General features: G+C 40.4%; 1 protein-coding gene across 2 annotated transcripts; it reads right to left on the reverse strand.

The window, feature by feature from the left end:
- Positions 1 to 41: 41 nt before the first annotated feature.
- On the reverse strand, positions 42 to 15,067 carry LOC137260263 (uncharacterized). 2 transcript variants are annotated; one of them, XM_067797958.1, is made up of 5 exons: positions 14,996 to 15,067; positions 9,613 to 9,861; positions 9,066 to 9,105; positions 7,750 to 7,864; positions 42 to 84 (listed from the first exon to the last, which is right to left on the reverse strand). In XM_067797958.1, the coding sequence occupies exons 2-4, from the start codon at positions 9,851 to 9,853 to the stop codon at positions 7,792 to 7,794; spliced, it is 354 nt and encodes a 117-aa protein (XP_067654059.1). In that variant the 5' UTR covers positions 9,854 to 9,861; positions 14,996 to 15,067; the 3' UTR covers positions 42 to 84; positions 7,750 to 7,791. The 2 variants fall into 2 exon arrangements, with proteins under 2 accessions (XP_067654059.1, XP_067654060.1); XM_067797959.1 differs by lacking the exon at positions 42 to 84 and having other exon boundaries at positions 7,719 to 7,864; positions 14,996 to 15,011.
- Between the last annotated feature and the right edge of the window lie 8,816 nt (positions 15,068 to 23,883).

The raw sequence follows: 23,883 nt of genomic DNA on the forward strand, positions 1-23,883 counted from the left end.
TGCACACAATCCAAATCGTAATTAAATAAGACAGAAGACGATTCATGCTTGCTAAATTTATTTGTCAGTCTGGTTGGTCACCATCTGAAACCAAAGAAATACCCGTGAAATGCTATACATTGTATCTTGACTATGTGTTTAAATGCTTAAATGCAGAGTTACATGAACGGGATGCAAAGTTTGCAAAGTCTAGTACAGAATAGTTATGTGTAATTTGTAATAAATACTCCCTTTCCCTATCTATATCTCCGTTATCTCTTTCTCCCTCCCCAAGTATCCCTAACTCTCCCTTTACCCATCACTCTCTCTCTTCCCCCCTACTCTCCCTCACTCTGTCTCTCTGTCTCTGCTTCTCTCGGTCTCACTCTTCTATCTGCTTCTCTCTCTCTCCCTTCCTCCATCACTCTCTCCCTTCTTCCCATGCTCTCTCTCTCACTCCTCCTCACTTCCTCTCCCACCTTTACTCTTTCTTCCCCCTCCCCCTTTCTCTCTCCACCACTTACTTTTTTTCTGGCTCTCTCACTCCCTATCTCTCTCCTCTCTCACTGTCTCTCCCTCCTCTCTAGCTCATTTTCTCTCTTCCCCTCTGTTTCTTCTCTCTGCTTCTCTCTCGCTCCCTCTCCATATATCCCTCACTCTCCCTCCCTCCATCTCTCTCTCTCCCCTACGCTCCCTCCCTCACTTTCTCTCCCTCACTCTCTCTCCCCCTCTCCCCTTACTCTATCTTCCTCTCTTTCTCTCTCTCCCTTATATACGAATTGGTTGGTTGGATATTGGTTGAAATTAATCATCATGCCGTCATATAGATATCCTCACCAATCGTATCTTATGATGAAACAATCCTGTAACAAACGGTCTAATTGGGCAACTAATATAATGAAACTATTATTTACTTACGGGTATGGCCATGTATGGATACAAAAAGGGTAGGGGATATTGATATGTTCTTAAATGCTTTTAAAGAAAGAGTGATTGACTGGGAAGACTGATATTCTGAGCTATCTGATAAAGCGTCATTACAATTTTATTCCTTAATAAAACATTCACTTTCTCCAGAATTGTACACATACAATGTTAAATATATTAAATATAGAAAAGCGCTTCTCTTGTTTAGATGCTGTTTTAATCGATTAGGCATACAGTGTATTAGAAAAGGCTCAAGCGATTATCAAGATAATGATTATATGTGTTCTCTTTGTAAAGTTACCGGCACCCGTGGCGAGCCATCTCCTCGTGGTGGGTGCTGGGTAACGCCAAGAGCTCGCCAACACCCCCGTTGTGGACCCGGAGGGATTTTTGGTCCACCAACCGGTTTGCCGTGGGTTGCGGCCTTGTGTCGGTGGAGGACGGGAGTCTGGGGGTTGAGAGCACTGAGGACCCGTGACCGTGTTCCCTTTGCTCAACACACCCCTTCGACCCTTACTTCACCTAGACGGGTGGTTGAATGAGCCCGGTTCAACCAATCGGCTGGTCACGCCAAGCCCTGAGTGTTACGTTTTGTAATGTAAACATTTGAAAATTTTATCCTTGTAAGTGTTGGCAAATTTTTGGACCCTCATAATTTCAAATATACACTTTCATGTTTTTGCCTAGAGTCGTGTGCCCAGAAGGCGGTGGCTCATGGGCCAATCTGGTGGAATGATTAAACTTCAATTTTTCTGCTGAAGTATATCATCCGGGTATCCTTGGTGCTGCAAGCTGGAGATCCGCTTGTTTTTAGCATTGTCCTTGTGATACTCCGTGGTGGGTGGGGAGCTCGGATGATGAACCAGTAAATACTAACCATGGAATACCAAACCCCTACCAAAACGTCCACTTGACATTGATCTTGATGATACTGAACACAGATCCACTAAAGCATTTGACTACTGGCCACGCTTTATCGTAATTGAGACGCTGCATAAAACACCATTGAAATTGAACCCTTTTGCCGTATCCAAGGGAATACAAGGAATTGCGGGTGAAGTCAAAAACATCAGACGCTTCCGTTCAGGTGCTTTACTTGTTGAATGTAGTAAGCGACAGCAAGCCACGAACCTGATGGCGATTGAATCGTTTGTGAACATTCCTGTGTTGGTCTCAGCACACAGAACCTTGAAGACCAGTAAAGGAATAGTGCGAGACCGTGATCACTTGTTTGCTGATATGACAGAATTTGATATCGTGTCAGAGATGAAGGATCAAGGAGTCACTTTTGTTAAGCGATTCAAAACTCGTTGAAATAATAGAACCCTTGAGACAAACACGTACCTGTTTTGCTTTTCGTGTCCAATTGCTCCAAAATCAATAAAGGCTGGCTACTGTAACATCAATGTGGATACTTACATTCCTAATCCTTTAAGATGCTTTAAATGCCAAAGATACGGCCAAGATGTCAATACATGTAAATCACCTGTTACATGTGCTCACTGTAGCGAAAAAACTCACACGACGGATGACTGCAACAGCACTTTCAAAAAATGTACTAATTGTGAAGGAAATCACTCATCCTTCTCAAAGGAGTGACCCATTTGGAAACAGCAAATGGAAATCAACAAAATAAAATTTACACAAGACATTAGTTTTGCTGAAGCCAAAAAACAAGTGCAAAAGTCTGAAACGTATGCTTCCGTATCTCGATCACCGTCTGATACAGCCAAAATAACCAAAATGTCTATGAGCTGTCAAACCAACTGGACATGGATAAATACTGATTCCCCTCAGATTCTGTCACCTGAAATATCCACTCAGACTGCGGAAGTACTTCCCGATTCATCCCGTATTCAGGATGCATCTGTATCTAAGGCATCTAAATCCCACTCACAATCTAAATCTGATTCTCAAACAAATGTGAAAGGCATTGCAAAACACCCGGTGAAATCAAGAAATGCATCTTCATCACAAAAATGTCAAAGTGGCAGAGCCTCGAAAAGTTCAACAAACAAAATCCATCTGTTTAACAAATTTGGATCGTTGGAGGACATGGATGTGTCCGAAACTATTCCCCACAGCACACACAGCTTGTCGCCCTCTAGAAAGGCAAGGGGTAGATCTCCAATAAATCCCCCAAAAGATAGTTTATTCCAATAATATTGTACAGTGGAACTGCAGAGGACTGAGGACTAATTTACATGAATTACAGCTATTAGTCCAAGATTTTACACCTTGAGCGATATGTCTCCAAGAGACATATTTAAAACAAACAGATACATTTGACCTTCGTCATTTTAATGCATATCATTGTTTTTCACCTCCGGGTGATAGGGCCACTGGAGGATCATCCATTCTAGTCAGAAAAAACGTTATTCAAAGCCCTGTTCCACTTATTACTAGTATGCAGGCTGTTGCTGTGAGAATTACTTTACATGTAGCGTTTACGCTATGCTCTCTCTATATTTCGCCGTCTTCAACTTTTGCCAAAACTGATCTTCAAGCTCTATATGACCAACTCCCGAAGCCCTGTATTATAATGGGAGATCTAAATGGACACAACCCACTCTGGGGTAGTGTAACTACAAACACTAAAGGTAAGTTGTTTGAGGACTTTTGTTCTGACAATGATTTATGTATTTATAATGATGGTTCCAACGCATATTTACACCCTGGTACAGGGACCTATTCTGCTCTCGATTTGTCACTGACAAATTCAGAACTACTAAATGAATTTGAATGGTCAGTCCACGATGACCTCTGTGGAAGTGACCATTTTCCTACTATATTAAAAGCTGTAACTCCATCTAATGTTCCTCCATCATCAAGGAGGAATTTTGAAAAGGCTAACTGGACTTTATATGAAAGACTGTGTGCTGAAAAACTTAAAGCCGAACGTTTTATTGACGTTCCTGATGCTATTAAATGTTTTTCTGAGGAACTGAATTCCATAGCTGATGAGTGTATACCAAAATCCTCTGCAGTTCCACATATTCGAAAACCATGGTTCAGCGATGAATGCAAACAAGCTAGGAAGGCAAGGAAAAAAGCAGAACATTATTTCCGTCGCCATCCTATGGTGCATGATTTAAATAAATTTAAAATTTTAAATGCTAAAGCACGACGTACTTTTAAACAGAACAAACGACAATCTTGGCAAAATTATGTATCCAAAATAAATTCTCGAACACCCATGTCCAAGGTATGGAACATGGTCCAGAAAATTAAAGGTAAGGGTACTAAATCTACTGTCCATCATCTTAAACATGGAGATCAATTACTTGCTGATAAATCAGATATTGCTATTAAAATGGGTGAAACCCTCGCTAAAGATTCTTCCTCTTCTAATTATGTACCTAAATTCCAGCAGTATCAAAAACAACAAGAAAAGAAAACTATTAATTTCAATTCTGATAATGGGGAAGATTATAATGAAATATTTTCTATTCATGAACTCCATACTGCTCTTGATCAAGCTCATGACACTGCTACAGGAGCTGATAACATACATTATCAACTCCTGAAGCACTTACCAGAGTCCTCTTTAGAGACGCTCTTATACATTTTTGATGATATTTGGACTTCTGGGAAATTTCCTTCTTCATGGCGTGACGCCATAGTAGTAACAATACCTAAACCTGGACGTGATCATACGGATCCATCCAATTATTGTCCGATTTCATTAACTAGCTGTGTTTGTAAGGCCATGGAACGCATGATGACTAATCGACTAGTTTGGTACTTGGAAACAAATAACCTTATAACTGATATACAGTGTGGTTTCCGCAAAAACAGAAGTACTGTCGATCACTTAGTGCGTTTAGAATCACTTGTTAAAAACGCACTAATTAATAAACAACATGCAGTGTCTATCTTTTTCGATCTAGAAAAAGTATATGACACAACCTGGAAATATGGTATTTTAAGAGACTTACATGACTTCGGCTTGCGAGCTCGTTTACCTCAATTTATAGCCAACTTTTTAAATGACAGACAGTTTCAAGTTCGAGTGGGTTCTACCCTGTCTGGTCATTACAATCAGGATCAGGGTGTTCCACAAGGCAGTATTTTGTCAGTCACACTTTTTAGTATAAAGATCAACAGTTTATCTAAAGTTTTAAACGATTCCATTGATGGATCCTTTTTTGTGGATGATTTTAATATTTCTTGTCGTGGTAAAAATATGCATACCATAGAGCGGCAGTTGCAGTTGTGTTTAAACAAAATAAATAAATGGTGTCTTGAAAACGGCTTTAAATTTTCTAAATCCAAAACTAATTGTATGCATTTTTGCAGAAAATATAAGCCACATAAGGACCCTGAACTATCACTAGATGGCACTCCCATCAAAGTTGTAAAGGAGGCCAAGTTCTTGGGCCTAATCTTTGACTCCCAGTTAACATTTCTGCCTCATATCAAGTCCCTTGAAACTAAATGCCTGAAGGCTCTTGACTTGTTGAAAGTTGTTTCCAACTCAAAGTGGGGAGGTGATCAAGCTACCCTCTTACACCTATATCGATCACTGGTCCGTTCGAAACTCGATTATGGCTCCATCGTATATGGTGGAGCCTGCAAAAGCAACCTTAAACTTCTTGATTCTGTCCACGATCAAGGCTTAAGACTTTGTCTTGGGTCTTTCAGAACTTCACCTATTGATAGTCTTTACGTTGAGGCCGATGAACCATCTCTTACTCAACGTCGTATGAAATTGTCTTTACAATACATTACTAAACTATATTCTAACGAATCTAACCCTGCCTATAACTGTGTCTTCAATCCGCTTTATGAGGATTTGTATAACAAAAAGTCTTCTCTTGTTCCACCTCTTGGGCACAGAATTGAACCATTTATTTCTTCTGCCGGCATTGAGCTGGAAAGTATATCTCCTTCCCGTCTTCTTTCTTCTCCTCCTTGGCAATTGGTTAGGCCACAAGTTGACCTAACATTAACATCATTTAAAAAATCAGAAACAAACGACTTACAATATAAACAAGAATATCATCAATTAAAACATCAATATAGCAATTATAAACCCTTATTTACAGATGGATCCAAGGACTGTGGCGCAGTGGCTTGTGCCACTGTCATTGGATCCAGAACAATATCTTCTAGATTACCAGATAATAGTTCTATTTTTACAGCTGAAGCTAACGCCATATTAACAGCTCTTAAATATATTCACAGACACCCTAAACGTAAACAGTATGTAATCTATTCAGACTCTCTTTCTTGCCTTCAGGCTATTAAAAATCTTTCTTGTAAACATCCACTTTTGATAGAAATTATTGAATTGTATAATGATCTTGCTACTGGCCAATACGACATCGTCTTTTGTTGGTTACCGAGCCACGTAGGCATTTCTGGTAACGCAATGGCCGATCTTGCTGCCAAGGCAGCACTCAACAAATCTGTGACACCACTTCTTATTCCATACACTGATTATAAAGCTAACATTAGATCTTATATCCGTGATATGATGCAGAGGAAGTGGGACACCCATGTGGGTATCAATAAATTACATGAAATAAAACCTTACATTGGTTATACCCACTTGGGTTGTCAGTCCAGATTTGAAGAGGTTATTTTACGACGATGTCGTATTGGTCACACTAGATATACTCATGCATACCTGTTAAAAGGTGATGATCCTCCATTTTGTATCTCTTGTGATGAGAGAGTCACGGTCAAGCATATTCTGCTTGACTGTGTTGAATTCTCCATCACAAGGGATAAGTATTTTACAGTTAAAAGAATACAGGATCTTTTTACCAGCGTTAGTTTTCATTTAATTATTGTTTTTTTTAAAAGGAAATTGATTTTTTGATTGAATTTTGAGCAATATGTTTGTGTAAAAAGATGTGTTTTAATAATTGGTAGTTTGGATTGGTAACTAGAATTGTTGGTGGCTGTACCCTCAAAGGGGGTTGAAGTATTGTAAAATTATTGTCCTCCTGAGAGGATACGTAAGTCCAAAAACATTCACAGTAAATTTAAGTCTACCAGGCTTTTAATCTTAGTATTTCTGTTGTTTTAATTTTGGCTGGCATATTGTACACTCGCCAACAGCTGAAGGGATGGTGTAAATCCAACTAGGGTCCATGCAGGTAGCAAAAGTACTGTAAGTCCCCATGGTCCCTAGTATGGTGATCTACCTTTTGTTGCTGGCGATCTATTGCCTGTTTTTTATATTGTATTGTCTACATATTGCTATTAGTTTTAACTTTCCATGCTAGTTTAATTCAAATTGTGATACTGTAGTTGTTTTACTGTCCTTTGTCGACAGGTTTTATAACACACATATATTCCTTTTCAGTGTTTTGTTCCCGTCACGATATGGCTAAAATATTGCCGATGTGACGTTAAATTTTAACTCATTCACTCACTGTAAAGTTACCGAAGATGAATGTCATATTCGTACAAAGAATTTCGGATGTTCCATATTTTTCCACTCATAGCAAAAATATTTGATAATTTAAAATCATTATTGATTTCTACTGATTGCAACCACCCGTTTATGTTGGGAAAATATCTGTACAATGTGTTTCGCATAAAAAGAGAATATCTTTGAGAGGCATGTTAGCAATTAATGTATAAAACATGTAACGATGCATTATGGGTCATATGACCTTGAAAACAATAAAACAATGAATTGAATTTTGAATTTTTCTGTGAATTGAATTCTTTCTCTCCCTCTCTTTCTCTCACCCTTTCTCCCCTCTCTTCCTCTTTCTCCGCCCCTCTCCCTCATTCTCTCTCTCCCTCCCCCTCTCTCCTCCCTCTGCCAATCTTTTCCTCACTCTCGTCCCGTCCTTCTTCCACACTCATCTCTCCAGTGCCTACCGCTGTAGTGTTCAGCTGTTGCTTTTGCTCTTGTCGTTGTGGCTACGAATAGCTTCCTCCATCAGCATCCGCCCACACAGACAGTGGTTGCTGTTCCTCTTGTGCGGCGTTTGTGCTTGAAATAGAATGCTTGTTGTTATAGTAATAGTAGTAGCATTATTAGTAGTAGTGGCAGTAGTAGTAGTGGCAGTGGCAGTGGCAGTGGCAGTGGCAGTGGCAGTGACAGTTACAGTAGTAGTGGTGGTAGTAGTGGTAGTAATGGTAGTGGTGGTGGCAGTGGTTGTGGTAGTAGTAGTGGTAGTGGTAGTGGCAATTGTAGTAGTACTGGTAGTGGCATTGGCAGTTGTAGTGGTAGCAGTAATGGTGGTAGTGTAGTAGTAGTGGTAGTGATAGTGGTAGTGGTATTGGTGATAGTAGTGGCAGTGGTGGTGTTTTAGTGGTAGTTTGGTAGTGGTAGTAGTAATAGTGGTATTGGTGGTAGTAGTGGTAGTGGCAGTAGTAGTGGTATAAGTGGTTGTGGTAGTGGTGGTAGTGGTAGCTCTGGTAGTGATAGTGTTAGTGGTAGTGGCAGTTGTAGTGGTAGTGGTAGTAGTGCCGACGTGACACCAAAAAAAATTTAATGGCCAACTTGTCTGTATTCAACAAGGGCAGTGGAGACGCCGTTGATCCGCCATTACATGAATGAGTTCTGTCTAGAAGAAATATACGGAAATTACCGAAGAATTACGAATGATCACTTTTGAAACAACCTCGCTGATTGCACTAAATCTGTTGGAATGAATCACGAATCCTGAACGCTCGCGCCATGAAGGGCTGTATTAGAACAGAGGTTCGCAGGAAGACATGACACATTCACAGGGGAGGAGAATGATTTCACTTTTGTTCTAAAAATATATTTCTGGCATCTACCTTGCTAAAGTACATATATGCATTGGATCCACTACCTATTATCCTACCCTACACTACCGGGATACCCGTTATGTTAAGTCTTGACATCAAGCTTGTAAGAAATAGTAATATATTTTTCATCTCGGAGGCTAATTTCTTGGTTTTTCAATTTCTTAATCATGTATTATGTTCAAAATGTCTATATCTTAGCCAATAAAACCTTTTAATCATTAAAGAATAACACATATACATTACACTGTTTAATCTTTTAGTCACGTGATCATAAATGGTCCGGGTATTAAGACAGGTACCCGAGTGCAACCTATTACACACCCGTCCAGGGTAGCCGGGTTACCCGTCGCAACCTTGGTTTCTACACACAAAAAGATATGGCCCTGATGGTTAACCGTATGTTAATCGGTACGTACGCAGTTGCCAACAACTCATCCCTGTCAACAAGACCGTCACCTGAAAACAGCAGATTGAGGGGGCTCATATATTTTTTTGTTAAAGAGGGACTCACACAGTTTCAGGTTCAAATGTTAATGTCTAAGTTGAACTGTTGTTTCGAATCACACAATTAGATTGCTTGTTGTGAGAGAATGGTGAAACTGGATTGGATATCTATTTTTAGCGTGAGGAGACGGCTCAAAACGAGGCTATATACCAAATATCCCTCCGCATTCGGTTTCATGTGAAATTTAGAGACTACCAGTTCGGTCTAATATTCGTCTAATTTTCAAACACAGAACGTTTATCTCTTAAATAGGTCATAGATATTTTCCAAAATAAACTGAAGATATCAACCCTGGGATTTTCCATTTACGGTTACTAGAGCCTGCTGCTGTTTCTCTTTGTCGGATAAAGCCAAGATTCTCATGATTGTCGACATCATGGAGTACATTTACAATGTACCTAGGGAGTGGAAACAAAATTTTAAACAATGGGCTCAAGTTTTCAGCCCGTCATATTTACGTTTGTTCATTGAGGTTTGCATGAATTCCTCCAGAAGCTGGTCATCTTCATCAACGTCAAACAAAGTAGAAACTTCACGTTTGCCCACACTTCTGTATATTATCACCAAATCCCTCAGCAGTTTGATGATGTTGTTGGTGTTGCGTCGGCTACGTCTGCGTCTCGGAAGTCCTTCGCCTTCCTGCGGGGTGAGCATCAGCACCACCAGTAGCAGCACCAGTGCCGGGCGCAGCATCACCATGCAATATCCTGTATTCATTGATTATGGATGAACTGATTGACTCTAACTGACGGACTAATTCTGACACTCAGTCTGACTGACAGTTTATTCCATCTGACTCCAACTGACAGACTAACCCCGAGTGACTGAAGAACTGAAGGAAGGACGAACTCTGGCTGAGTAGCTCTGACATACTGACTGACTCACCCTGACTGATTAACAGACTCACACTGAATCACTCGCGGATTAAATATGACTGACTCTGACTCGTACATTGACTCACAGACTTTGACTGACTCTGTGTAATAGACTGACTCACAGACTCTGGGTGACTCTGGGTGACTCTGAGTTATAGTTTGACTCACAAACTCTGATTGACTGACAACACCTGGCTGCCTGACTGACAGAATATCACTAACTGGCTTCAAAGGCTGACTCACTAACCTTGACTAACTTACTGACTGACAGAATGACTCCTAAGACTGACTGACAGACTGCCATTAACTGACACACTGACTCACTACCTCATTCAACCAATAGTTTCTTTGCTTTTAGGACATAACAGAAGTTGATGAGTAATATTTATAATAATAATAATAAACATAATAATGTACGCCTCTTCGTAGTGGGCCTAGATAGGGGAATTTTATTCCCTAAACAAAACGTACATCACCCAGTTAGGGCTGACCCCCGAAGCTGGTATCTTACTGGGTTACAGATAGCCAAGAAGAACTCTATCTTTCAGTCAGCCTTCCTCCGGTAGTGACACAAATCACACTGGAGATGGGACTTGCCATAAAATCCACACCACTTGAGTGTGCGAAAGCGACAGGATGGCCTGAAAATCTACGAATTAACGGCAAGTCGCTGAAGCTGCATTGGTACAATGCCATGCCCATGTGGCAGCAGACCCAAAACTTCTGATGGACGTCCGCGTCAACCTCTTTCCTCTTCCTGGTGGAAACTCTTCCGAGAAAGAGCCAATTGGCCCCGAAATTTTGGACCCTCACTGTTCCTCTTCTTCAGTTGTAGACCTTACCGAAAATCCTGTTTATATTTTGTTTACTTCTATTTATGAGGAAATTTGTGATTTACCTTTAGAGAAACGGAGGCCAATTAAACAATTAAACGTGTCTTTTCCCAAAAATGAAATTGATTTACTTAATGAAATTATCTCTTTAAAACTTCCTGCGGATTGTTCATTGCATGAAATAAATTGTTGTGTCTATGCTGCCGCTCGAACTTTGGAGGAACTTCACAGCTTCCAAAGAACAATCTCCCAATACTAAGAACAATAAACCAAAGAAAAACCGGTTTCAAGTAAAACTAACAGAAACAAGAAAACATATTTCCCGGATAGAGATGTGCCTGAAATTAAGATCATTAGTGAATCCCATGTCTAAACGACAAAAGGCAATTTGGAGAAAATTAAAATTACAGTACAAGTGCCAGGATCACCCAAACCCTCCCTGCTGCATTTCTATCTCAATCTGTAAAACATAATAGTACAAGACAACAAAAGAAAAGGTACTTCTCCTAATTGTCGATTCCCTTAAGGGAAAATAAAAGTTTGGACTGAAAGAAAGAAAAAATGGGGAAAAAAAACAAATTTATCAAAGAAAATAAACTTTTTAAAAATATTGAAAAGCAATTCTATAGGCAACTTAAAACAAGTGGTGATGGTGAGCATGATAAACGGCCTCCCATGGCTGCCAATGAAAGGTTCTGGAAACAGTTGTCTGTACCCGGCAACTGTAACCTGGAGGCACCATGGGTCAGTGATTATGACAATGCAATGCATGAGAAATTAACCAGGTCGTTTGTCTGTTACATCTCACCAGGTTGCCTGAAGACTGTTATAAAGAAGTCCAAATCTAATACAGCTCCAGGGCCTGATGGCACTTGAAACCGGTATTGGAAACTGTTTCCCTGTGTCCAAGCACCATTATTTCACTGTTTCAATTCTCTTATGGACACAGGTGATGTTCCTCCATGGTTCTGCAAAGGTCGCACAATACTCCTTCCCAAAAAAGGAGACTTGACTGATCCGAAAAAGTTCCGCACTATCACATGTCTAAATACTCAATACAAATTATTCACCGGGTGTTTGGCAAACCTCGTGTCATCTTACTGCTCTTCCAATGACATAATTTACAGAGAGCAGAAGGGGGCGAGAAAGGGATGTTGGGGGTGCAAGGATCAACTTCTTGTACAGAAAATGATTTTGGAAGAGGCTAAAACGTATCATCGCAACCTCTCCATGTGCTGGATTGACTACAAAAATATGACTGTCCCTCACGAATGGATTCTGAAGTCTCTTCAGTGTATTGACCTCCTTGAGCGACTACCTGATTTACTCAAGTCTTTAATGAGTTGCTGGTCGACTCAACTTGAGATGTGTTCGCAAGGGCAGGTGCAGACTTCGGAATCTATTCCAATCAGAAGGGGAATGTTCCAGGGGGACTCCTTCAGTCCTTTGCTTTTTTGTCTGTCTCTAAATCCTTTGAGTTTTCTACTCAACAGGGAGGAAGGGTACCATCCCGGACCTCCTCACCACAGATCCCCAACACCTCTTACTCATCTCCTCTACATGGATGACATCGAGCTCCTTGCCAAAGGAGAGACCAATTTGAAAGAACAGGTTCTCCTTGTCGAGTCCTTCTCTAATGATATTGGCATGACATTTGGACTCGACAAATGTAATACTCTTCATTTGAAACGAGGCAAGGTAAATATTGATGGATCGGTCAAGTTACAAGGGGGAGGAGTTATTGAGCATCTTGTGGAAGATCAGGCATACACCTGTCTTGGAATGCAAGTTCGAGACAAGCTCCAGAATGGCCAAATTCACGATAAACTTCGGGCCGAGTATAACTCTCGTTTAAAGAGAATCTGGAGTTCAGAGATAAATGTTCGAAACAAATTCAAAGCCACCAATACTTTTGCTGTGCCAGTCCTCTCCTATTCCTTTGGAGTAGTTGATTGGACAAAACAAGACATCCAGAGTCTTGACCGCCTGACCAGAAGGATCATGTCTGATAACAGAGCACACCACCCTCGTTCTTCTCTTAATCGTTTATATATGCCAATCGATTCAGGAGGACTGGGTTTGATTAATGTGGAAGCTCTTCATGACAGAATTTTATAGTGTGCTTTTGCACATGTTTATCTGTCAGATGATCCTCTGGTGATGCACGTCAAGATTCATAATGAAGGCAAGGTATTCCACAGCTACTTTAAGCGTGCCAAGGTTGTTGGACACAATTTGAAATTTGAAGTTGATTTTGTTGATGGCGATGTACTGCTGGATGGGTGTAAACCAGGTGAAGTCTTTCACCACGTCTGCCCAGAGTCGGTCCTGTGTGGAGAAGTTTTCTGAGAAGCCATTGCATCGTGTTATATGCAGTGTGTGGAACAGAACAGCAATCCAACCGACTCCTTCGCCTGGATGAAGACGGCTGGTTTCAAATGTGAAACTGAGGGCTTCCTTTTTTGCTGCTCAGGAACTGTCACTTCCCACTCGCAATCGCCAGAATGTGATTCTTAAAGAAAATATCAATTTGAAATGTCATTTTTGCAATGAATTCACAGAGACACCTTGTCAGTGGATGTCCTTCCTTGGCACAAACAGCATAACTTAAAAGACATGATGGCATGGTTCGCTGCTTTTATTATCGTCTCCGCCATGCCTGTGGCTTTGACCCCGAGGTCCATCCATGGTATGACCCTGAACATGTCCAGGGCGTCCTGGAAAATGATGCTTTCAAACTTCTCTGGAATGGGCCAATATACAGTCTGGGACGAATTCCAGCCAACAAACCTGATCTTGTCCTTTTTTATAAAACCAATGAAATTATTTATATCATTGAATTTTCTGTCCCTTTTGACAGCAATGTGATTGGCAAGATTCAGGAAAAGCATGATAAATATGCGGACCTCGCCTTTGAAATGTCTCGCTTGCATCCCAAGTGCACTGTCGTCAGGCTCCCCATTGTTCTCGGTGCCCTTGGTTTGGTACCTCCTGATCTCTTGGCACAGATCAGGAGAGTGCCCGGGTTCTCCACCAGGAGCACAGCCCTTCTGACAATCTGGGTAATGCAGAAGGCTGCAGTGTTGGGGAGCCTCCATATTCTCCGGAAAGTTCTTGGTGGGTTCACCCAAACTCTCTCTGCTGCATTTTAATCTTAATCTGTAAAATAATAATAATAATATATCACATGCTGCATTAATTGATTTGATTAATGCAGTTGCACGAAATGTATTATATTCTTAAGTGATTCGTCATTATTAGAGGTGATTAGTAGATGTTGGAAATATTCCCGCAATGTACTTCAGAAAGCAAAATACACTAACTCGGACTGACTGACTGATTTACTAACTCGGACTGACTGATTTACTTACTAACTCGGACTCACAAACTCGGACTGACTCCGATTTCACGGACTTTTGTTTCATCGCGTTTTTTTTCAACTATATAGGTTGAATTGGCATTTTTGATGATTTGTTTCGGTGAGTGCATACCGAAAGGTATCAGAATCTGCAAAGTTGTATTTTACGTTGCATGTGACCTTTAAGCTGACTCACTGACTTACTAACACGGACTTACTGATTGACTTACTAATTCGGACTTACTGACTAACTTAGACTGACTCATTCACTCACTCACTGACTTGCTAACTCGGGGTGATTGACTGACTAACTACATCTAACTGATTGACTGACTAACTAACACGGACTGACTGATTCACTCACTAGCTTAGAGTTTCCATGTTTGCTCGCACATAGTACTGTCAGTGCAGCATGTTTCATATCAACATCAGTACTCACACATCATTGTCCGCAGAGTGTCAATATTTGCTCGCATACATACACACACACACACAAACACACAAACACTCAAACACACATACATACATGCATACATACATACACACATACATACATACATACATACATACATACATACATACATACATACATACATACATACATACACACGTACGTACGTTTCATAATTTTAACATTAGTACACATGCATCATCATGTGTTTTGTCGAAGTGATGTATGCATGCCAATGTTAAAATTATGAAACGTGTTGCAGGATAAATAAAGTCGAAACATTTTGTCAAAATTTAAGACAACAATGCCAATGACAATACTTACCAGTGGTTTCCCTTCGACCCTGTTGCCACTAATGGTCCCCCTGCTTATTCATACCCTATTAGGTGTCACATTGTCGTTGCGTAGGTGAAAGAACAGCATGTGTTTCGGTAAATCATTTTCAGAATAAAAAAAATCCGAATGTGTGAATTTCCACATCAGGGCGAGGTAGCTCTCAAGGTTGAATCACATCTGGTAATTTTGTTCAAACCACATCCTGCTGAACTGTGGCAACATAAATGATCAATATGAATTGTTGCTGTAAATCCACATCCAGGTGTACAAGAAAACGAATGCCACATTAGCCGTCAATGTATACCTAAATGCATGCATGTTGTACGTTTATCTCAATTTCATTGTTGTGTTTGTGCGACCTCTTCCATTTTCGCGGACAAAAACATTTCTAAACTCAATTTCCAACAATACTTTATTGGGGCCAAAGAGGCAATACGACCACGGTTCATGTTTCCCTCAAACTTGACTTCCGGTGTATATTTAAAAGAATAGGTTCAAATACTTCATTGACACTGATGGTGTGGGGCCATTGTGCCCTGGTGGTGTAGGTATTGTGCCCTGGTGGTGTAGGTATTGTGCCCTGGTGGTGTAGGTATTGTGCCCTGATGGTGTGAGACATTGTGCCCTGATGGCATGGGTCATTGTGAACTGACGGAGTGTGTCAGTGTGCTATGTGTGGGCCTCACGCATTGACCTGATGGTGCTAGTCATATACCTAGTCAGACGCCCTTGGGGGCTGTGAATACTGCAGAGTGCGGCGAGAAATAACATTCCCACGCAATCCGAAATCCTTACATCATTTGGAATGGAAAACTATTTAGCAATGACGTTGGCTGCAAATATAACAGAAAACGGGTCCGTCTTGCTAAATTTATTTGTCAGTCTGGCTGTGGACGGGCTGAAATAGAATTAGAAACCATGAAACGTATTTAACCAATTATGCCCTGCATCTGAGTATGGACACACAATTCAACCGTGAACATGTGGAGTTACAGATTTTCCTCTGAGTGTCAAAGCATACAAAATTGAGTTCAAAACGAACATCTATCATTGTTACCTCGTAAAAATCATATCTCATAATATCTCTCTCCTTTCTCCAAACTCTCTCTGTCGTGTGCTTTTCTTTATCTCCTGCGGCTTTTCTATGTCTTCTCTGTCCTTCGCTCTGTCTCTCTCCATCTCTACCCATTCTGATTAAATCGTACAATCCACATACTTCACGCATCACACGATAATGGGGGAAGATAGTATGAACAAAACTCTCGAAATAATGACAATCTGTGAATCAAAATGATCTTACGTTACATAACTTAATAACGTTACTCCCTCGTTATGTCGCGAGAATGGGAGACGCCTCGACAAGTCAGCGGCGGACGACCTTGTGTTTCATCGAGATCAAGAGTGGTAGTACACCTGATGGATCAATCAGTTGATAGATACATATGTCAGAGGGAGAGGCTCTTAAGTTAAAAATAACAAGCATCCATAAGAAAAGAACTGTTTGTATTATTTTCCAGCCGATATCTAGTATTAGTATTATTATCATTAGCAGCAGTATTAGTAGTAGTAGTAGCAGTAGTTTTATCATCATCATTAGTAGTAGTAGTAGTAGTAGTAGTAATGATAGTAGTAGTAGCAGCAGCAGCAGCAGCAGCAGTAGTAGTAGTAGTAGTAGTAGTAAAGATCGAGTCTGGACGTGACAATCCAATGGCCAACAGCATGAGCATCGATCTATGTCATTGCGATACGATGACATGTGCCAACCGAGTCAACATCATCATCAGCAGCATTCGCTCAACTAAACCCAGAGCATGTAGTTTTCACGGCAACCAAATATGGCACCATCATTTTATATGTTTTGGAGGGGACATGCTTTTCGTTTCCATTGATTGTACTAATTTGTTATATCAGAATCACATTAGCTGAAAATTTCAACATGACACTGGAACCATCATTCCGTCGTGTAGTCAGTGACATATGCGGTCACCGTATTCGCTCAACTAAAAAATAGAACATGAAGTTTCATGGCATTGGAACCTTCATTCCGTCAAGTTTTCTGACTCAAGATAATGTTAACATGGTTTCATTTATTTTCAAGAAGATATTTCGTGAGAAGACAGACTATATTCAAAAATAATTCGATCCCATAGTTTCTTGTGTATGCAGTATCTACAACACACTTTTGCCATGTCACTCGAAACATATCTCTTGAGTACAGAAGACATTAAACATTGGAGCTGTGTTGAAATTTCTGAATATTATTATGAACGCTAATAATTTGACATTTCAACCGCAAAGTGTATATTAAGGCATGTAACATACAATACTGAAATGCCACCATAATACCGCGCTGTTTCGGATGACTTTTTAAACATTTTGAATAACAGTTCTTCCAAAACGTACATTTTATGGCCCTGATGGCTTGCCGTAGGTCCACCATCTGACAATGGGTACCTACCTGCACGCTCTACCGCAGTCAACAACGTCTCCGCGCCAACGAGACCGTCACCTGAATACAGCAGGAATTATTTAAATGAAATGTTTGTTTTCTTTTTGTTGTTTTTGTTTGTTTGTTTGTTTTTGTGGAAGGATTATTGTGATTAGCCCAGAATTTTCTCGTTTGTGACATTAAAATCAACACCAGGTAGAATCCCCATTCTGAACGTGAACTCATAAGAGATTACATTACAGAATCGATAGCTTTTATGAGGGAGACCATTATTTATTTCCGAGCCATTTAAAATATTTAAATGAAATGTTTGCTTTTTAATTTTGTATGGCCAAAGAGGAAGGATTCAACATTTAAAGAGACTCAGGTAGAATGGTTGGCACAGAATTTGACACGCTCAACAACCAGGTAGAATAACCATTTTGAACATGAACTCAGAAGAAACTAAATTCGAGAACCGATGCCCAGCTTAGGGTATTTGTTGAAACATACGAGGACACAGTATGACATAAAATCGACAAGGAGGTATAGCTCGAAAAGGGGAGGGTTACTGATCCTTTATCGAAACAGAACTAAACAAAAGGCATACACAAAGAAAAAGCAAAACCAAACAAACGAAACAAAACAAAGCAAACACCCCCTCCCCCCGAAAAAAATCCCAAAACAAAAACAAACAAACAAACAAACAAAACACCCCACAGAAACCCACAAAAAAACCCATATCACACTATCACACGAATCACATTACCAGTTGCCATTTAGGTTTCGTTAAAATGTGCAACATCGGAATAAAAATTACAAAGGCGAATCGAGCTGAATTGTCTGCGTCTCCACAACATATTTACGTTTGTCCATACAGTTTTGAATGAACTCCTCCAGAAGTGGGTCATCCTCGTCAACATCAAGCAGGTTAGAAACTTCACGTTTGCCCAGTTTGCCCAAACGTACGTGTTTCAGAATTTCTTTCAGCAATTTCATGATACCATCGATAGCTGTGTTACAGTGGCAGTTGTTGATGTTGTGGTGGGTTGTTCTGGCTTGGACCCGCCGGCGCACTGGCCTGGTCGGGTGATAAGGAAACCAGTGTCCTTCGCCTTCCTCCGGGATGAGCATCAACCCCACCAGCAGCAGGACCAGTGCCGACCGGAACATCATCATCCAATAAACTGTAGATTGACCATATTTTTTATTCGTTAATCAATACATTTTGATTAAATTACATTTATTTATTTATTTATTTATTTTATTTATTTATTTATTTATTTATTTATTTATTTATTTATTTATTTATTTATTTATTTATTTATTTATTTATTTATTTATTTATTTATTTATTTATTTATTTATTTATTTATTTATTTGCGTGCCAGAGTGTTTTGTTCGTCCCTTGTACTTTTATACAGTGGTAAATGTGAATAATAATAATAATGATAGTAAGATACTAATGTCCAAAAGAAACGATACGAAGCATTTTTCAAAATATACTTTTAAGCAGGTTTTCTTTTTTGTATGAAAACATATTTGCATGTTTCCCATGTTGCAAAGCAAATATATTTGTATACGTCACAAGGCCCATGTTTCCCTTCGAGACATGAAACCCGTCTTTACATGGGCAAAATGTAAAGAATCACACACGCACACACACACACCACTTTCAACAACATGTACGTTGATATTTCGTGTCAGCTCACTACTGTCACGGAATCGTACATGTTATAGTATCTATTCAGGACAGCCATCGTCCAAATATTTCTAAAAACCTATTCGTAACTACTCGTCTCTTTCCGTGACCTACAAGAAGACTCGTACCCCTCTTCCACGCCATATGCATTATTGCCAAGAATCATGAAAAAACAAACAAATCGAGCGTAGGAAAACGCATTTCAAAACACGAAAATGGCAGAACCGTTGAACTAAGAAACTTCGCTAAATTATACAAAGCACAATTTAAACATAAACTTTGAGCTAAAGGATGAACAACTGTCAGCACTGAAACATATCTGCAAAGGGAATGACCGTAGTGTTGTTTTGCTCACGGGACTTAGATATTCTTAGAGCTGTGTTTTGGAAATTCAGAGTTATCTGTCCATTAAAATGGTACTCTTTACATCTCCATGCGCATTTTGGCCAGCTTGCCGGAATGACACGAGTGGTTACGAATGTCTAAAACCCCAAATGTAGTTATTCTGTACTCTACATACTCAACCTATTCACTGCGCATGCGTTATGAGTAGAGCGCAGCAAAGCTGTTGAAACCACGTTTCCCCTCAGCACTGGGGGAAAATGAGTGAATCGTCTTAACTCCCATTTCGCGGGATTTTTTTCATCGAGTTTTTTTTTCAACTGCATAGGTTGAAATGGCACTTTTTATAATTTGTTTCGGTACGTGCACACCGAAAGGTATCAGAATCTGCAAAGTTGTCTTTTGTCTTTTACGGTGCACGTAACCTTTAAGGTATATGACATTCATGAGCTTTATTGGTCATGCCCCTTGGCTGTATCGATGATCACATAAAACTGTACAAGGAAGTATCTATCGATCTGATCATTGGTTGTTTCATCGCGTTGTTTTGGTTGTTACCTAATGAACACAAGCCGGCACACCTATCAGTTGAAGCCTGTACATAAGTTGAAGCCTGTACATCAATCAATCGAAGCCTGTACATCAATTATTAGAAACCTGTATATCTTGTTACCCATTGTTATCAGTCTACTGTTATGTGTGTGTATACTACAACCCTATAGTTTTACCCTCACCTCACCTGAAGAAGAGACTAGAATCTGTCTCGAAACGTTGTGACCTTGTATAATAAAGAAGTTGATCCATAAGCACTGTTAGCTTTATCTGATCATTGTTGAGGCGTTGCCTGTTCATTGTTCTCATATAAATGCTCACGTCTATTTTGCAAAAGTAGAGTCCGGTATTCAGACTGTCTGTGTAGGGACCACCACAAACAGGACTAAGCCGCTCGTAGGTAGTGCCCTGGGCCTAGATATTCGAAGCCCTCCTAGCGCTTAAAGAGTAGTAAGTTAATGTTGACGTTTGGCACTAACGACTCATAGCGCCAAGAGAGCTTCGAAAATCTAGGCCCTGGGGCTGAGCTGGAGCTCCGCTCACCTCTTCAGTGTATACTTGAATATATCATGCCTTGTGAAACCAACTAAAGAAGTTTGAATTCAACTATTCCTCCGCTTTTTTCAACATATTGCACGTCCTAATTATGAGCTAGTTCCCCAGTCTCCATGTCTACATACTGATCCATGTGTATACTTATCGCACACAAACTGTTGTCACATTAAGTGTCTGACTATTGTCACATAAGTGTCTGACTATTGTCACATTAAGTGTCTGAATCGGTTTGAGGGGCGATGGATAGCCTAACGGTTAAACCGTTCGCTCGTCACGACGAGTACCCTGTTTCGATTCTCCATATGGGTACAATGTGTGAAGCCCATTTCTTGTGTCCCCCGCTGGAATATTGCTACATGCGGCGTAAAACCAAACTCATACTCCATCTGGGTACAATGTGTGAAGCCCTATTCTGGCGTCCCCCGCCGTGATACTGCTGGAATATTGCTAAATGCGGCGTAAAACCAACTCATACTCTGATTGAGTTTGCAAAACAAAATGAAATAGCTGTCATGTTAATATAATTTAGAAATGATTATGATAATAATAAAACTAATGATCGGTCAATAATCGTTTAATATTTGATAGCAATTATTCAGACAGATAGCCTTTAAGCAGTTTGGTATGGGCTCTTTGATTTACAGTATTATGCTTTATAGAGAGGGAAGTATGATGGCTGATGGGCTTGTCTCAAAACAATATGGAAAAAAATGTTTGCGTAGTCTTTAGTCAGCACAGCACGGGAAAATCTACAAGTTTCAACCCAGGGCAAGATTACCTGTAATTTTAAAGGGACGTTAGGTAGTCTGGTGGTTAAAGTGTTCGCTCGCCACATCCAATACACGGGTTCGATTTCCCCCATAGGATCAATGTGTGAAGCCCAATTCCGGTGCTCCCTGCCGTGATACTGCTTGGCGTGATATTAGCCGGGACAATCTTTGAATATTGCTGAAAGCGGCGTCCAGTGATACTCAATCACTTTGAATTTCAATCTGCTCTAGAGTTAAACGACAAAATAAAAACCCAAAACATTTTGAAGAAAAAAATAGTGAGGTCCTCTTGGATGCTGTGTCCGTCGACGGTCTTTCGATGTTATTTATTGGTGATAGGTGTACCACTGTCGTGTGTGCAGGTGAGAAAACAACAGGTGTTGTCGTGATACGTTCTCTTCAGATTTATGGTATTACTTTACTGAAATTCTTATCTTCACAACTCGTCATATCGCTTCCTGGTCGGTGAGTTGGGTGGTTGATGTTTAACGCTAGACTCAGCAATATTCCAGCTCTACGGTTGAGACCTGTACAGTCGAGTTTGGACCATACCGTCCAGTGATCAACAGCATGAACATCGAACGCATGGAAACAACGTGTGAAGTTTATGTCTGGCTTCTATGTTTCTTCGGCCATTTTGTTATATAGTTTCAAAACAATACCCACTCGCTTTTCTCCTGGAAAGGTGTGGGTTGGGGATGGGAGCTGAGGGTGCTGGTGTCGCTTTGAGCAATATTCCAGCTATATGGCTGCATGAGACCTGTCCAGTGATCAACATCATGAACATCGATCCCCTGCCCTGATGGATCCAGAATATCATTTATGTATTGAACCAGCCGAGGACAAAGCAGTGAGAATATGTCAGTTCAAATGTCCTGAAGAAGAATGTGACATGCCATTCAGGATTATTGGATGTGTTTCCAAGTATGGCTTACACTTGTAATTATGTCTAGTTTTTAAAATTTATTATCCTTTTGATTGAAAATGTGTTCTACTCTATGCCGCATTCAGCAGTAATCAAGCTATACGGTCTGTAAATAATGGAGTCTGGACCAGACAAATCCAGTGGTTAACATAATGAGTGCCGATTGCGATAACATGTGACAACGCCTGACCACCCGATCTAATAAATAGTCTGGAACGCCAAACACCGGTTGTAGGGGCTAGTACCATTACTAAGAATCCCGTTGGGGACCTCAATGAACTGATTACGGATAGTTCGTCGACAATATGGCGGAACATCCCTCTAATAGTGAGAGAGTGCATATATTTTTACGCTACTTTTTATCAATATTCCTGCGATATAACGACGAGGGATCTCATCCTGTTGCCTGACACAAAACAAAAGAAGAAGCAAGGAAAACGAAAAATGAAAACTGAATGAATGAATGAATGAATGAATGAATGAATGAATGAATGAATGAATGAATGAATGAATGAATGAATGAATGACAATGCTGATGATACCTGGGGTGTGCATCCTTGTACAAGGTGTGCCCCACTGACTGCCTGATAACGCTGCAGGTGTTCTGTTACACACGAGTTACACTGAGTCACAGACAAATATATCCCAAGTATTTCATGAAGAGGTGAGGTGATTTTTTCATCCAAAATCCACGTAAATCACAACAAAAATACAATAGTTTTTTGTTTCTACCATTGGAGACTAAACAATTGCAATACATTGACAGTATCGTTACAGTTCTACCAAGTGTACTGTCAGTATAAAGGTTGTACAGATTGACCTGGCCAAGGGATTGCTAATGTAATGTACTACCACAGCTGCATTCCCGTCATTTAGCTCTGTTGTCATGAACAGACATCGTAATCACACCATTCCAAGACTCCCAGAAACAAGAGCTGACGTTCTTATCTCAGCACAATGGAGAGAGACCCACGGTGGTGAGAGGTTTTTGCTATTTGAAGATGGCGAAGACAAGATGGTCGTATTTTCCACTGATAAACAACTCAGAGTCCTTCAGTCAGCTTCCACTGTGTACATGGATGGCACTTTCTCCGTATGTCCTAATCTCTGGAATCAGCTTTACATCCTTCATGCACGGAAAGGGAACATTACCTACCCTCTTGTCTATGCCTTGCTTCCTGATCGCCGGACTACAACGTACCACCGCATGTTTGTCCAGCTGAAGTTCCAGATTCAACGACTGCTGAACTAGCCATTCAATCCAGAGACATTCCAGGTGGACTTTGAAGTTGCTGCTATCAGAGCCCTCTGTACAGAGTTCCCAGGTTCAGACATCAAGGGGTGTTTACGCGGGCAGTTTGTCGGAAAACACAGGAGCTAGGACTTGCAGTAAGATACAGCGATGACATTTTTGGTGAACAGTGGATCAGAAGAGCTGCTGCCTTGCCTCTGCTACCTCTCCAGCAAGTGCAGGATGCTTGGATTGAATCCTTAGTGCTGACGACTTCAACGACTACATAGTCAAACATTGGGTAGATTTTGATGCCAGATTCCCTCTTTCGCTGTGGAACCATCACCAGACATCAGACCAAAGAACAAATA

Source organism: Haliotis asinina, chromosome 13 (assembly GCF_037392515.1).
Source record: "Haliotis asinina isolate JCU_RB_2024 chromosome 13, JCU_Hal_asi_v2, whole genome shotgun sequence".
NCBI classification, from domain to species: domain Eukaryota; kingdom Metazoa; phylum Mollusca; class Gastropoda; order Lepetellida; family Haliotidae; genus Haliotis; species Haliotis asinina.